General features: G+C 40.2%; 1 protein-coding gene across 10 annotated transcripts in view; it reads left to right on the top strand.

Annotated features, from left to right (window-relative positions):
- The window catches only part of CAMTA1 (calmodulin binding transcription activator 1), a 249155-nt gene extending 231762 nt beyond the window's left edge, over nucleotides 1–17393 (top strand). For all 10 annotated transcript variants that reach the window (XM_089663132.1, XM_089663131.1, XM_089663126.1 and 7 more), the window contains one exon: nucleotides 13320–17393. In XM_089663132.1, the coding sequence (XP_089519258.1) occupies nucleotides 13320–13383 (64 nt within the window). In that variant the 3' untranslated portion in view covers nucleotides 13384–17393. The remainder of the gene's footprint in view (nucleotides 1–13319) is intronic.
- The last annotated feature ends 389 nt before the right edge of the window (nucleotides 17394–17782 follow it).

The raw sequence follows: 17782 nt of genomic DNA, 5'->3' as shown, positions 1-17782 counted from the left end.
TAAGTATGGGGGCAACCAGTGCATGTTTGAGCCAGGAGGGAAAGGTGCTGGTGGAGAGGGAGCGGTTGAAGATGTTGATTAGAGAGCTTAGGATAGAGCAGGAAGGAAGCCGCAATAATCGTGAGGGGACAGAATCCACGGGACATGGCATGACTGCAAGGGTGACATTCTGAACACCGCTATAAGGAGGGCATTTTTGCCACTGACCACCACCACTGTAAGGGGCATTTTTCCAATGACCTCCAATGAACAATGGCCACCTCCTGGAGACCTGAAAATTATTCGAAGGGTTCCTCTAGGGCAGGGGTGTCAAACTGGCGACCCTCCAGCTGTTGCCAAACTACAAGTCCCATCATGCCTCTACCATTGGGAGTCATGCTTGTAACTGTCAATCTTGCAATGCCTCATAGGACTTGTAGTTTGGCAACAGATGGAGGGCCGCCAGTTTGACACCCGTGCTCCAGAGTAAAAAAGTAGACTGTCTTATGTAAACAACAATGTATCATATAAAACCATTAAAAACAATTAAATAGGGAGGCATCCCCAGAGAGATCATGGTCCCCACCATCCTGACATCAGCAACAGAAGAGGGAAGGAAAGAACACATGAAGGAAGCACCCCAACCAGCAGTAGCTCCTGTCCACACTAGGTCCTCTGTTTCTAAAGCTCACCTGTCAGGACCTGAGGGATGCATTGAGTCACCTACAGATACAGACTTTCAGGGCAGAAAAGCTGTGCCTCGTATCTCGTGTCTACTGAGGTTAAGATGGGGAGAATGTAGAAGTTATATGTGTTCTGTGTGTGCTAAACACAAACAGCAGTGCATGATATTTTAATAATTTATGTGATAATAAATATATACAATGCTGTGAAAAAGTATTTGCCCCCTTCCTGATTTTTTTTTTTTGGCAGATTTGTCACAATTTCACATAAAGAACATTGGGGAACTGCAGAAAGTACAGAGAAGGGCAACCAAACTGATAAGAGGCATGGAGGAGCTCAGCTATGAGGAAAGATTAGAGGAACTGAATTTATTCTCTCTTGAGAAAAGGAGATTAAGGGGGGATATGATCACCATGTATAATACATAAGGGGGGATATGATCTCCATGTATAATACATAAGGGGGGATGTGATCTCCATGTATAATACATAAGGGGGGATATGATCTCCATGTATAATACATAAGGGGGGATATGATCTCCATGTATAATACATAAGGGGGGGGGATATGATCTACATGTATAATACATAAGGGGGATATGATCACCATGTATAATACATAAGGGGGATATGATCTCCATGTATAATACATAAGGGGGGATTTGATCTCCATGTATAATACATAAGGGGGGATATGATCTCCATGTATAATACATAAGGGGGGATATGATCTCCATGTATAATACATAAGGGGGGATATGATCTCCATGTATAACACATAAGGGGGGATATGATCTCCATGTATAATACATAAGGGGGGATATGATCTCCATGTATAATACATAAGGGGGGATATGATCTCCATGTATAATACATAAGGGGGGATATGATCTCCATGTATAATACATAAGGGGGGGGGATATGATCTCCATGTATAATACATAAGGGGGATATGATCTCCATGTATAATACATAAGGGGGGATATGATCTCCATGTATAATACATAAGGGAGATATGATCAACATGTATAATACATAAGGGGGGATATGATCTCCATGTATAATACATAAGGGGGGGATATGATCTCCATGTATAATACATAAGGGGGGGTATGATCTTCGTGTATAATACATAAGGGGGGATATGATCTCCCATGTATAATACATAAGGGGGGATATGATCTCCATGTATAATACATAAGGGGGGGATAGGATCACCATGTATAATACATAAGGGGGGGATATGATATCAATACATAAGGGGGGATATGATCTCCATGTATAATACATAAGGGGGGATATGATCTCTATGTATAATACATAAGGGGGGATATGATCTCCATGTATAATACATAAGGGGGGATATGATCTCCATGTATAATACATAAGGGGGGATATGATCTCCATGTATAATACATAAGGGGGATATGATCTCCATGTATAATACATAAGGGGGGATATGATCTCCATGTATAATACATAAGGGGGTGATATGATCTCCATGTATAATACATAAGGGGGGTGGGGATATGATCTCCATGTATAATACATAAGGGGGGATATGATTTCCATGTATAATACATAAGGTGGGATGTGATCTCCATGTATAATACATAAGGGGGGATATGATCTCCATGTATAATACATAAGGGGGGATATGATCTCCATGTATAATACATAAGGGGGATATGATCTCCATGTATAATACATAAGGGGGAGATATGATCTCCATGTATATTACATAAGGGGGGATATGATCTCCATGTATAATACATAAGGGGGGATATGATCTCCATGTATAATACATAAGGGGGAGATATGATCTCCATGTATATTACATATGGGGGGATATGATCTCCATGTATAATACATAAGGGGGGATATGATCTCCATGTATAAATACATAAGGGGGGATATGATCACCATGTATAATACATAAGGGGGGATATGATCTCCATGTATAATACATAAGGGGGGGATATGATCTCCATGTATAATACATAAGGGGGGATATGATCTCCATGTATAATACATAAGGGGGTGATATGATCTCCATGTATAATACATAAGGGGGGTGGGGATATGATCTCCATGTATAATACATAAGGGGGGATATGATCTCCATGTATAATACATAAGGGGGGATATGATCACCATGTATAATACATAAGGGGGGATATGATCTCCATGTATAATACATAAGGGGGGATATGATCTCCATGTATAATACATAAGGGGGGATATGATCTCCATGTATAATACATAAGGGGGATATGATCTCCATGTATAATACATAAGGGGGGATATGATCTCCATGTATAATACATAAGGGGGAGATATGATCTCCATGTATATTACATATGGGGGGATATGATCTCCATGTATAATACATAAGGGGGGATATGATCTCCATGTATAAATACATAAGGGGGGATATGATCACCATGTATAATACATAAGGGGGGATATGATCTCCATGTATAATACATAAGGGGGGGATATGATCTCCATGTATAATACATAAGGGGGGATATGATCTCCATGTATAATACATAAGGGGGTGATATGATCTCCATGTATAATACATAAGGGGGGTGGGGATATGATCTCCATGTATAATACATAAGGGGGGATATGATCTCCATGTATAATACATAAGGGGGGATATGATCTCCATGTATAATACATAAGGGGGGATATGATCTCCATGTATAATACATAAGGGGTGATATGATCTCCATGTATAATACATAAGGGGGATATGATCTCCATGTATAATACATAAGGGGGGATATGATCTCCATGTATAATACATAAGGGGGAGATATGATCTCCATGTATATTACATATGGGGGGATAGGATCTCCATGGATATGATCTCCATTTTTTTCCCAGCAGGAGCAAATTGGATCGTGCTTTGCTGGATCAACTGTGGGTGTAGGATTATAACTTTTTTTTTTTCATGGTTGAACTGGGTGGACTTTTGTCTTTTTTGTCAGCCAGACTAACTATGTAACTTTGTAACTTAAATGATTCAGATCATCAAAAAAATGTTAATATTACACAAAGATAACCTGAGTAAATACAAAATGCAGTTTTTAAATGCTGATTTCATTTACTAAGGAACAAAAAAAGCTGTCCAAACCTGCCTGGCCCTATGTGGAAAAAGTAATTGCCCCCTAATAACTGGTTGTGCCCAGGGCCGATGCTAGACTGTTATGTGCCCTAGGCAAGGGCAGTTACTTGCACCCCCCTCCCCCAAATAAATAAATAATAAATCTGTACACACTGCTCCCCTTCCTGCACATACTACCTCCCCCACCCCCTTATTCCTACACCCCTCTTCCTGCACACACTTCACCCCTATTTTCCTTTCAAACACTGCACCTCTTTAATGCTACACCCCCCTTCCTACACACACTGCCCCCCTTCCTGCACACACTGTGTCCTTTAACTCTACACCCCCTTCCTGCACACACTGCCCCCCTTCCTGCACACACTGTGCCATTTAACCTTACACCCCCTTTCCTGTACACACTGCCCCCCTTTAACCCTACACCCCCTTCCTGTATACACTGCCCCCCTTTAACCCTACACCCCCTTTCCTGTACACACTGCCCCCCTTTACCCCTATACCCCCTTCCTGTATACACTGCCCCCCTTTAACCCTACACCCCTTTCCTGTATACACTGCCCCCCTTTAACCTTACACCCCCTTTCCTGTACACACTGCCCCCCTTTAACCCTACACCCCCTTTCCTGTATACACTGCCCCCCTTTAACCCTACACCCCCTTTCCTGTACACACTGCCCCCCTTTAACCCTACACCCCCTTTCCTGTATACACTGCCCCCCTTTAACCCTACACCCCCTTTCCTGTATACACTGCCCCCCTTTAACCCTACACCCCCTTTCCTGTACACACTGCCCCCCTTTATCCCTACACCCCCTTTCCTGTATACATTGCCCGCCTTTATCCCTACACCCCCTTTCCTGTATACACTGCCCCCCTTTAACCCTACACCCCCTTTCCTGTACACACTGCCCCCCTTTAACCCTACACCCCCTTTCCTGTACACACTGCCCCCATTAACCCTACACCCCTTCCTGTATACACTGCCCCCCTTTAACCCTACACCCCCTTTCCTGTATACACTGCCTCCCTGTAACCTTACACCCCCCTTCCTCTATACACTGCCCCCCTTTAACCCTACACCCCCTTTCCTGTATACACTGCCCCCATTAACCCTACACCCCTTCCTGTATACACTGCCCCCCTTTAACCCTACACTCCCTTTCCTGTACACACTGCCCCCCTTTAACCCTACACACCCTTTCCTGTATACACTGCCTCCCTGTAACCTTACACCCCCCTTCCTCTATACACTGCCCTCCATAGACTATACCCCCTCATTGAACTCACCTGAGCCGCCTTGCCAGACACAGTGAGCTGTGCATGGCTGAAGTATCTGGTCTGTTCGTCCCCGATAAGTCCGGCTCAGTACTTCCATGGTTCCCCCTGGCAGCTGAGTTTGTCCACCTGATCCTGCAGCCTCGGGTTCTCACACTGCAGGTCGGTGATGGACCAGGAAGGGGGTCCCCCCAGGTGCAGCCGCCTCTCCACCCCGTGCCTGAACTCCTCCATCTCGGCTTGCAGCCTCTGCTCAGTCCTTCGTAGCGGACATTCCTTCACCTCTTCCGGTACACTCCTGCAGACCGGCCACACCAACACCTCCACCTCGTGCTCCATGCTGACGGGCAATGACAGGCGGCGATCGGGGCTTTGGGCTATTTTCAGCTGCAGTGAACATCGATCACCATTGTCCAGTGAAAGACCTTGTCTGCTGCCGGGATCTCAGCTCACGTCTGCTGTGTGCAGGTGCACCGGTGTGTGTGGGGAAGGGATGGCGGCTCTAGAGGTGACATCCATCCGGGATGGTGACAGGAGAGGAATGTGGCACTGGCCGTGGCTGCGCCCTAGGCAGCTGCCTAGTTCACCTAGAGGTAGCGCTGTCCCTGGTTGTGCCACCCTTGATGACAACAACTGCAATCAAGTGTTTGGGATAACTGGCAATGAGTTGTTCACATCACAGTGGAGAAATGATGTCCCACTCTTTTTTTCAGAATTGTTTAAATTCAACCACATTGGAGAGTTTTCAAACATGAACGGCCTGTTTGAGGTCATGCCACAGCATCTCAATTGGATTTAAGTTCAGACTTTGACTATTCCACTCCAAAACCTTCATTTTCTTTGGAGCCATTCAGAGGTGGACTTGCTGATGTGTTTCAGATCACTTTCCTGCTCCATAAGCCAAGGGCGCTTCAGCTTGAAGTCACAAACTGATTGCTGGACCTTCTCCTTCAGGATCTCCTTCTGACCGGGAGCTCTGAAAGAACATGTCCTCACTCTGCCATGCCAAAGCCATGTCCCCGATCTGAAGTGTCACAAATATGCAAAGAAAAAAAGATCAGGAAGAGGGCAAATACTTTTTCACAGCACTGTGTATATATATATAAATATATATATAATATTATTTTATTTTATTTTTTTATTGTTGTTTTTTTTATTTATTTTAATATGTCTATATACAATTTGATGTCCTAAAATTCCCACTGTTTTGACCTTAGTGGTCTAGGTTGTACATGGAATTCCTGGAATGTGGACGCTATCTATACTTCCTTGATAAATGTTGCATAATATGTATGTGTGATCTCTGTATCTCATTGTTCGGATTACTTGAAGCACTGAAATGGGAAGAAATGGTTTCAGTGTTGCATGTCCCAAGGTGATCCTGGACATGTATCTCGAAGGGGCTGAATGTACCTTGTTGGTAGTTTGTCATTTGTAGGAGGTCAATCAAATTCTTATGTAGCAAAATATATCTAGTGAGGCTGCCCTCAGTAAAAAAAAAAAAAAAGGGTACCCATAGACCAGAGGTAGGTAGCCCTGGAGAGGTGGAGATCTATCTGAACAACATGGAAGAGATTAAAATCATCATGGTGAAGCAAGCTTTTTTTTAAGTAGATAACCTTGCAAGGCCCCATTAGAATGTAAGGAACTTGTAAAGAGTTCAGAGGTCAGTAGTAAGTAATGCAAAGTTTAAGGGTCAGTAATAGGCACTGCAGAGTAGTAAAGCAGAGTTCAGAAATCAGTAGTATGTAAGGTAAGATACTCATATTAGTAGTAAGCAATGCAAAGTTCAGAAATCAGTAGTATGTAAGGTAAGATCCTCATATCTTTAGTAAGCAATGCAAAGTTCAGAAATCAGTAGTATGTAAGGTAAGATACTCATATCAGTAGTAAGCAATGCAAAGTTCAGAAATCAGTAGTATGTAAGGTAAGATACTCATATCAGTAGTAAGCAATGCAAAGTTCAGGAATCAGTAGTATGTAAGGTAAGATCCTCATATCAGTAGTAAGCAATGCAAAGTTCAGAAATCAGTAGTATGTAAGGTAAGATCCTCATATTAGTAGTAAGCAATGCAAAGTTCAGAAATCAGTAGAATGTAAGGTAAGATCCTCATATCAGTAGTAAGCAATGCAAAGTTCAGAAATCAGTAGTATGTAAGGTAAGATCCTCATATCAGTAGTAAGCAATGCAAAGTTCAGAAATCAGTAGTATGTAAGGTAAGATCCTCATATCAGTAGTAAGCAATGCAAAGTTCAGAAATCAGTAGAATGTAAGGTAAGATCCTCATATCAGTAGTAAGCAATGCAAAGTTCAGAAATCAGTAGTATGTAAGGTAAGATCCTCATATCAGTAGTAAGCAATGCAAAGTTCAGAAATCAGTAGTATGTAAGGTAAGATCCTCATATCAGTAGTAAGCAATGCAAAGTTCAGAAATCAGTAGTATGTAAGGTAAGATACTTATATTAGTAGTAAGCAATGCAAAGTTCAGGGGTCAAATGTAAGTAATGCAGAGTTCAGTAGTAACACAGAGTTCAGTAGTATGTAAGGCTAGATTTACAGGTCAGTAGTGCAAATCAAACAGTTCAGGGTAACATAGAGTACAGCGGTTCATAGTATGTCATGCACAGCGCAGAGGTCAGTAGTATGTAAGGCACAGAGCAAAGATCAATAGTACATAACATAATGCAGACATCAGTAGTATGTAAGGCACAGAGCAGAGGTCAGTAGTATGTAACACACAGTGCAGAGGTTGGTAATATGTAAGGCACAGAGCAAAGATCAGTAGTACATAACACACAGTGCAGAGGTCAGTAGTACGTAACATACAATACAGTGGTGAGTAGTACGTAACACACAGTGCAGAGCTCAGTAGTATGTAAGGCACAGAGCAGAGGTCAGTAGTATGTAAGGTACAATGCAGAGGTCAGTAGTATGTAAGGTACAATGCAGAGGTCAGTAGTATGTAAAGCACAGAGCGGAGGTCAGTAGTATATAAGGCACAGAGCAAAGGACAATAGTACGTAACAGACAGAGCAGAGGTCAGTAGTATGTAACATACAATACAGTGGTCAGTAGTACGTAACACACAGTGCAGAGGTCAGTAGCATGTAAAGTACAGAGCAAAGGACAATAGTACTTAACAGACAGAACAGAGGTCAGTAGCATGTAAGGCACAGAACAAAGGTAGGTAGTGCAGAACAAACAGAGCAGAGTTCGGTAGAACATAACAGTGCAGAGGTCAGTAGTGTGTAAGGGACACAGAGCAGAGGTCAGTAGTGTGTAAGGGACACAGAGCATAGGTTAGTAGTGTGTAAGGGACACAGAGCACAGGTCAGTAGTGTGTAAGGGACACAGAGCAGAGGTCAGTAGTGTGTAAGGGACACAGAGCATAGGTCAGTAGTGTGTAAGGGACACAGAGCAGAGGTCAGTAGTGTGTAAGGGACACAGAGCATAGGTCAGTAGTGTATAAGGGACACAGAGCAGAGGTCAGTAGTGTGTAGGGGACACAGAGCATAGGTCAGTAGTGTGTAAGGGCCACAGAGCAGAGGTCAGTAGTGTGTAAGGGACACAGAGCAGAGGTCAGTAGTGTGTAAGGGACACAGAGCAGAGGTCAGTAGTGTGTAAGGGACACAAAGCAGAGGTCAGTAGTGTGTAAGGGACACAAAGCAGAGGTCAGTAGTGTGTAAAGGACACAGCGCAGAGGTCAAAAGTATGTTAGGCACAAAACAGAGGTAAATAGTACATAACACAGCGCAGAGGTCAGGAATAACTAACATGCATCTCCCCTCACAACATGCACAAAAACCCTCTTCCAGCACAAACATCTACAGTACACTCCTAAAGCTATAATCACCCACACCACAAATCCCTCCCTCTGTAAAATGTGCTCTCCAGGCCTCAATAACAGCAGCACCTGGTAGATTGAGGAAAGTCCTCCAAAGTCTCCCATTGGCTGTGCCATATAACGTATAGGATTTGTGCTAGGAGGGGAGAGATTTTGGGAGGGAGAAGATTTGAGTTGGCAGGGGAGATTTGTACTGGAAGAGGGGGGATTTTGGCTTGGGAAGAATATTTTGGCTTGCAAAGGGAATTTATGCTTAGTAGGTAAGTGTAAAGATCAGTGCTTTGATTTTTTGGAGGGGGGAAGAAGGGGATTTTTGCTGGCACATAATGTCCATACATTTTTTTTTGGGGGGGGGGGCATTTGGCTTCTTCGCCCTGGGCATTAGATGACCTTGTCCAGGCACTGGGAGATGGGCTGTGGTAGCTGGCACCTGGGTTGTCTATGTATGATGAGAGGAGTGAGTCCTGAGTGGAGCCATGGATATGAGTATGTTCTTACAATGGACTTGTTGACTTGTTGCTTTGCACTGTTACCTTTTTTGTACTCAATGTTTTTTAGTTTTTTTGGAATATTGTCAAGCAATAAGGTCTTGTATAGACTGACAATATGCAGGGATCCCATTTGTATGCCAAGTTACCATGCTTGGAGAATCTTCTGCGATGTGCTGGTATTTTATTTCCTTGGTCGCCTGTATTTATAATCATCTAGGCATTTACAGTATGCAGTCTTGTGTTCAGCACTATGTTATGGTTCAGCATTAGGCTACCTATTTCAGGGATTTGGTGATGGCAATGAGATATTAATATGAAGACCCTTTCATGTCCAAAATCACCCATGCACTTGGAGACAGATGTCATAGGCCTGGTTTCTTATACAGTTGGACATTCATGAGCTGATGTCTCACTCAGAACAACAGTAGTGAGACATCCGTCCATCTTCAAGAGGAGGGGTCACCAAAACTATGGCCCGTGGGCCAAATGTAGGCCACTGCAAGATTTTATCTGGCCCACAGCTAGCATTAGTTGCATCTCACATGGGTCTTCAGGTCAGGCTATTGTCTTTGTTTATCCCAAATACCCTCAATTTCCCCCTTTCCTCTTGGTCTCCAGGCTGCATTGTCATTGTACCATTGTTGGTTGCTAAGACCCCGGCATCTTAACAACCAATCACATTCTTACCTTAGCACTTACATGAGGACTGTACTTGCTCAGACAGGCTGAGGTAACCATGAGTTGCAGGAAAGAAAATTGCTCAACTCCCCCATCAACAAAGTCAGCGTGGATGGGGAAACCCCTCTCATGGAGCTATTGTGTTCTCTTGGTGAAGAGGGGGGCACAGAGAGCCATCCCTGCCAGCAATGGAGCCATCCTTGCATGCTAGAATTCTGATATACTGGTTGTACCCAAGTTGATCCATACTAGAATTCCGATATGCTGGTTGTACCCAAGTTGATCCATGCTAGAATTCCGATATGCTGGTTGTAACCAAGTTGATCCATACTAGAATTCCGATATGCTGGTTGTACCCAAGTTGATCCATACTAGAATTCTGATATCCTGGTTGTACCCAAGTTGATCCATACTAGAATTCCGATATCCTGGTTGTACCCAAGTTGATCCATACTAGAATTCCGATATCCTGGTTGTACCCAAGTTGATTCATACTAGAATTCCGATATGCTGGTTGTACCCAAGCTGATCCATACTAGAATTCCGATATGATAGTTGTACCCAAGTTGATCCATACTAGAATTCCGATATGATAGTTGTACCCAAGTTGATCCATACTAGAATTCCGATATGATAGTTGTACCCAAGTTGATCCATACTAGAATTCCGATATGCTGGTTGTACCCAAGCTGATCCATACTAGAATTCCGATATGATAGTTGTACCCAAGTTGATCCATACTAGAATTCCGATATGATAGTTGTACCCAAGTTGATCCATACTAGAATTCCGATATGATAGTTGTACCCAAGTTGATCCATACTAGAATTCCGATATCCTAGTTGTACCCAAGTTGATCTATACTAGAATTCCAATATGCTGGTTGTACCCAAGTTGATCCATACTAGAATTCTGATATGATAGTTGTACCCAAGTTGATCCATACTAGAATTCCGATATGATAGTTGTACCCAAGTTGATCCATACTAGAATTCCAATATGATAGTTGTACCCAAGTTGATCCATACTAGAATTCCAATATGCTGGTTGTACCCAAGTTGATCCATACTAGAATTCCGATATGATAGTTGTGCCCAAGTTGATCCATACTAGAATTCCGATATCCTGGTTGTACCCAAGTTAAACCATACTAGAATTCCGATATGATGGTTGTACCCAAGTTGATCCATACTAGAATTCTGATATGCTGGTTGTACCCAAGTTGATCCATACTAGAATTCCGATATGATGGTTGTACCCAAGTTGATCCATACTAGAATTCCGATATGCCGGTTGTACCCAAGTTGATCCATACTAGAATTCCGATATGTTGGTTGTACCCAAGTTGATCCAATCAGCCTGCCTATAAATAGTTGAAATCTTGATTGGCCCCTGCTGAACCAGCTGAGATTTGAACCATCTATGGCAGGGGTGTCCAAACTATGGCCCTCCAGCTGATGAAGGACTACAAGTCCCATCATGCCTCTGCCTCTGGGTGTCTTGCCTGTGGATGTCAGAGTCTTGCAAGGCCTCATGGGACTTGCAGTTCCTCAACATCTGGAGCGCCATTGTTTGGACACCCCTGATCTATGGCTTCTATAGCCTTGCTCCTGGGATTTCCAGGCTACCAGTCATGCTGTAATTGCCTGGTGGGACTCTAATGTAGGAGGAACTCAGGTGGGCTCAAGTTTATTTGGAATTTCTTTTTTTCTTTCTTTTTTACTGAAGTTCTTCCTCTGTTGTTTTTCATTATATCTTGATGATTACTTATTCATTCAATTTCATTCATTAATTTATAAAACTGGGTTTTTTTGGCTTACCTGTAATATATAAGTTGTGGCAAACATACTGAAAGGTTTGGAGACCCCCTGCTTACCCCACAACTGGTTTATTCCTTGATCCTCTGTCCAACAAGTGTGCACAAATGATGAAAGTATAAAAAATGGAAAGATTAGTGCTTGTTCACTTGCACAGATATGTGTCAATTTGGATAATCTCTGTGTGCAATATTTATTGCTTCTTCCACAATGGCTGTCACCCTTTACAAAAGTCCTACAAGGCCAGATCTGATCAGCACAAGCAATTATTTAATTTTCTCCATTGCTTGCAAGGACTGAGCCTTCTGTGGACACCATGTATGGTGTGATGGAAGAGTCGGAAGGATTTGACAAATTTCTTGCCGGAAGAACAGGAGCACTGCACCAAGATGTTGGAGTCCAAAAGTATTTCTTCCATAACAGTTTGGCTGTAGTCACAGATCTTGGTTGAACAACTTTTCTTAAAAATGAATACTTTTGGCTTTCAACCTCTGGATGTGGCACTCTTGCTCTTTGTCCGCACTCCGATTCTACTCTGAAGTGGTCTTAAAAGCTCTTCTCTACATGAGACTTGCCTGCCCAATGAGTCGGAAGGATTTGACAAAATTTCTTTCCGGAAGAACAGGAGCACTGCACCAAGATGTTGGAGTCCAAAATTATTTCTTCCACTTTTACCTTTTGAGCAAGCTCTGTCATTACAGCCAACACATTCTGGGGGGCTCAGAAATGCCCCCTTCATCGTTTCTTCTGAACGCCATAACAGTTTGGCTGTAGTCACAGATCTTGGTTGAACAACTTTTCTTAAAAATGAATACTTTTGGCATTCAACCTCTGGATGTGGCACTCTTGCTGGATGTGGCACTCTTGCTCTTTGTCCACATTCCGATTCTACTCTGAAGTGGTCTTAGAAGCCCTTCAGAGTAGAATTGGAGTGTGGACAAAGAGCAAGAGTGCCACATCCAGAGGTTGAAAGCCAAAAGTATTCATTTACATGAGACTTGCCTGCCCAATGTTGTAACTCTGCACATCATCCACCTGTGGAGGTGTAAATTACCTGGGGTTCCAGCACCATCTACCCATCTCTCTGATCATTTCTCTCTTGGTCCAGGATGTGACATTGCTTATCATCTTGAGGATACGTTAAGAGATATCAGGTCATCTACAAAGTGTACTTACAGAAGCATTCCCGATAAAATTTGTTACTTATTTCTCTTGATCATTGCTTTATCCTTGGCATTGTAATTGATAGAACTGCTGTCAATGATGCAATCATATGCACTAACAGAACTTTACTTTTGTCCCATTTTGGTCCTTAGTCGTCCTCCAGCATTACTGAGGAAACATTTATACATGACAGTTAACTGACCTATTCCCAGGTTGTAGCCATTTTAATTCTATATTTCTTTTGTTTTCAGAGTGAAAGAATCGAAAAAGGCCAAGGAACTTGAGGATATAAAACAGCGCCCCTTAGCAATGTGACAGTGCTTTTTTGGACTGTTTCATTTTCTGTTTTTAGCAGAGACATGCAACAAACGAAAAAAAAATAAAAATAAAAAAAAAAAATAATTAAAAAAACAAAAAACAAAAACACTGCAGTTTTCAAGAGATCACCTGCAGGATTTTAACAGTAATCTTTTTTGGTCATTGCATTTGCACTTTCATGGACAACTTTTGCTTTGTTCAGCAAGACATCTTGGAATTTAATCTTCTGTTGAATCATGGGAAATAAAACATATGGCGCCAGGAGGTGATTGACCGTAGCTCCAGTCTCTCGAGACCGGGAGCCCTGAGATTCATATAGGGCTGAATTCGAACAACGTGTGGAACTGTTCAAATGTTATACCAAAAATTATTGAGCAAAGGTGGAAATGCACAAGCAAATTCTGAATGCTAAACCCACAGCCATCGATCACTCACAAGGAGGCCATGGACATCCTTGAACGAATGGAAGGTTTGGACCATGATTTATAGCTCGACTGTCTTACTGTCCGTACCTGAGCTGCGTCTTTGATAGCACCTCCAAAATTCTAGTACTCCCCATAATGACATCATAAAACTTGCAATTTATAGACATAGAAATGAATACCATTACGCTTAGAACATAGTTTAAACACCATACGTCTTCAAGAGATGCAAACTTCGTAAAACGTGTCGGTCATTTAGTGTGGCGAAAGGAGTCAGCCCGACCACATGAAAAGAGTGGTTTTTTTATGCTTGACTTTTTTTTTTTTTTTTATTGTTTTATTCAAAATTCTATGTATATAAACATATCTATGCATTGTGCACATTACTCTTGAGTGAGGAGGATTTAGAGTCAGCATCTGCTAAAAAAAAAAAAAAATTTTAAAGCTGACACAAGAATAGTTGGTTTCCACATTTTCTTCACACGGTAACAATGAATTTGCAAATCTGTATGATATATCCATCTCACAAAAATGAGTGTGCACGGTATAATTACTACTAACCCCCTATATACGATAAATATTCAAACACATGCAGATTCAGTATAATCCTGCCAACTACGCCATTAAGCTGTTCTGTAATAATTGGTTACAGATCACTTACAGTTGACCATTGACACTCTTGCCTCTACCAGTATTTAGCAAAACTCCACTTTTAAAGCGGAGACCTCTATGTTATGCACAAATAATTATATATAAAGATATATGTAAGCAGAATGAAGATTATATCTTCTAAAAAAAAAAAAAATATTTTTTTCATGAAGTTACATGTTCATTGATGTTTAGGTATTAGTTGAGTCTAATCTCAGAAGATAGAAGCTAGAAAAAAAATAAATAAATAAAAAAAAAACACCTTGTGTGTATCGATTGCCTGCTTCCCACAGGGGTTGCATATACTGCCCATAGGGATTACCCATACTGCCCCATAGGGTTGCATTTACATTGCCTGAACATTTTGCCACCTAAGAATCAATTGGTGCTGCGTGCTGGCCAGTTAATAGTATATTTGGACTTCTCAAACAACGAACAAGAGAAAGAATTGTATACAGAAGGTGGGAATGGAAATGGGAAAAAAAATATATCAAACAAATATAATTCATTGGATGCAGGATAATACCATGGCTGGAATCCCTTATTACGTGTAGATTTGCTGGACTGCATTGGAAATGTGTGGATGAGTTGTCTGTATATATTGTATATATTAATTAAAAAAAAAAAATAAGATATGTGCATGAAACCAAGAACACAAAAGAAGTGAAAAAAAGCAAAGCATTAGTGGCTATGGTCTGTAAAATGAAACAAAAATTTTATTTCACTATAAGAGTAATTTATTTTAAATGTTCTTTAGAAGAACATTTTGCTAAGCATGATTAACTGCAAAAAAAAAGAGCTATTGTATTTAGACTTAGAAAAAGCTAATTAACATTAATAAACGGATATGTTTACATTTCATATTTGGCTACCAAAACATAATTTTATCTTATTTTTTTATGTTTAATCTTATTTATCTTTTTTTTTTTTTTTTTTTGCCAATGGTGCCAAGTAACGTGAATGCTATATCGCTTAAGAAAAATTTAGTTTCGCAAAGCAAATACTCATAAAAAAAAAAAAAACTGTATATGCTTAAAATCATACACTCACGCCAATAAAAAAAAAATGTAGACTGAAACTCAATAAAATGCTAACAAAAAAGTAAAAAAAAACACAAAAAAAAATAACTCAAATAGTATGAAAGTAGAGAATATGTTTCACATTTTCATATCTCTTTGCTGGAAGTCAGAAAATGTTAACTAATAATTGCACACAAATGAAAAGTGTAATACAAAAGTGTAAGAAGTATTAAAAAAAAAAAATTATAAAAAAAAGAAAAAAAAAAAAAAAAAAGATGCTAACTGGTCTTGTAGGGGACTCATGGTATAAGATATTTCCACACAGGAACAAGCCAAAGTTTTCAGACTATAAAGTATTTGAAAGGAAAGAGAGTTACAAAAAAAGTAGGTGTGCTTCGGTATTAAACTTTTTGGCACTCATTGCCGGCGTTTGTTTGAACTTTTAGACTTACAATCTGCAACATATTTGATTGTATAGGGAGACAGTACTATTCAGGTTGTACTAGCCTTTTTTCCCTACTTCAACAGTTTCTACTGTATATTTTTTTTATACTGAGAAGTAAAATGTAAAGATTACACAATGTGCATATGTAAGAAACTTTTATCCAGGACGTTTAAGACAAAAAGGCTTGAAAACGAAGCTCAAAATTGACGAGGTCAGTACTCTTGCTGCATTTTTTTAACAAATTAATTTTCCTTTCATGTGAGATGTACAGATAGGAATGAGCTGAAAAAAAAATAAACAATGATGTATAGGTTATATACTTGTCATAAGATCACGCACAATCCACCATTATGAATAGTCTGTACATTAAAAGATAAAAAAATAATTATATATACTGCTCTTTTTTGACGGGACATTGAGTGTTCCAAGTAGAATGTATTTTATTATGTACTCACAAGGAACGGGATGATAAAAAAAAAAAAATAATACACATATCAAAAAAAAAAAAAAGCCTTTTTGGAATAACACTGCTGTTGTGTATTAGTATTAGCGTAACTTTTTGAATTTTGTTATCTGGAACTGTATATTAATATTTCCACTTTTCATGAAGAATGTAATTTTTTCTCACCTTGGCAAGAGTACTGGTCTCCCTTGTAATGCTGTATTCTCTGTATATTTGTACTAAAAAAAAAATACACATTGAGGTCGGTGTTGTGCAGTGTGTCGATAATGTTATCCGATTCAGTAACATTGCAGGACCTTTCCAAGTTACTGTTACCATCAGAAACAAAAGCAAGTCACAAGGGCCTGTTCTAGCACTTCAGATGCATTGAGCTGTTCAGATGAAAGAGGGTGTCTGTCAAAGCAACTTTTTGCAATAAACCTTTTACTGGCAGTGAAAAATCTTGGATTTTGAATGTAAAATGCATAAAACAGCTAACTTGGATGGAATACATAACATTTCCCAAGTGCCAGGAGTCTGTCATAATATGTAATTGTTAAACGTATTCTGTCTCTCAGCATTTTAATTTTCTAGATTTTTATTTCTTTTTTTTTCTTTTTTTTTTTCTTTTTTTTTTTTTTTAATTTTATGTTCAGCTTCTGTGAACATGAAAAAAAAATAACATCTGTACTGTGTGCGAGAAATAGAATTTATAACGTGAAATCCCTACATGGTTGCACGCTTACAGCAGTTCCACACAGTAGTTGGCGCCAACGGGGGTCCCCAAGGCTTGCATGTAAAGCTAATATAGATGTCTCCTTTTTTGTAAGTTTTATTTTTGTAATTGTGCATGTAAAAATAAAAATTAAAAAAAAAAAACAAAATCACTGAGATCAATGGATCTGTTGAAGAAATCAGCTGCTGGAACCATGCAAAATGTTTTGAATTGCCCTTAAACTATGGAAAATGTTTTCTGAATGCTTTCTATTCTTTCTGCTGTAAATTACAAACAATTAAAATTCCCCATATTACGTATGTGTCTGTTTATTTCTTTCCTCTCATCTCTTTCTTTTCCTTTCCCTTTTTTTCCATAAATAAATTATTTTTCAATGAGATATAAATCTTAAACATTTTCAATGAGATATAAATCTTAAACAGTTGAAAGAAATTGGAAAAAACAGGTAAGAAAAGAAATAACAAAAATGAACGTTCTAGCTACGAAGAAAGAGGATGGAGTAACTGGCTGCTCAGCCCCAATATTGAACACAAGAAAAAATTTACCCCCTTGGGACTTTAATGCAGCTGACAAAACGTCTCATATACACTATATTGCCAAAAATATTGGGCCGCCTGCCTTTCCACACACATGAACTTTAATGGCCTCCCAGTCTTAGTCCATAGGGTTCAATATTGAGTTGGC

This window comes from Staurois parvus, unplaced genomic scaffold, assembly GCF_062004578.1.
Source record: "Staurois parvus isolate SC_StPar_1 unplaced genomic scaffold, SC_StPar_1.0 ptg001631l, whole genome shotgun sequence".
Classification (NCBI taxonomy): Eukaryota; Metazoa; Chordata; class Amphibia; order Anura; family Ranidae; genus Staurois; species Staurois parvus.
Note: the sequence above shows the minus strand (reverse complement) of the source record. Positions and strands in the feature narration are given on the sequence as shown.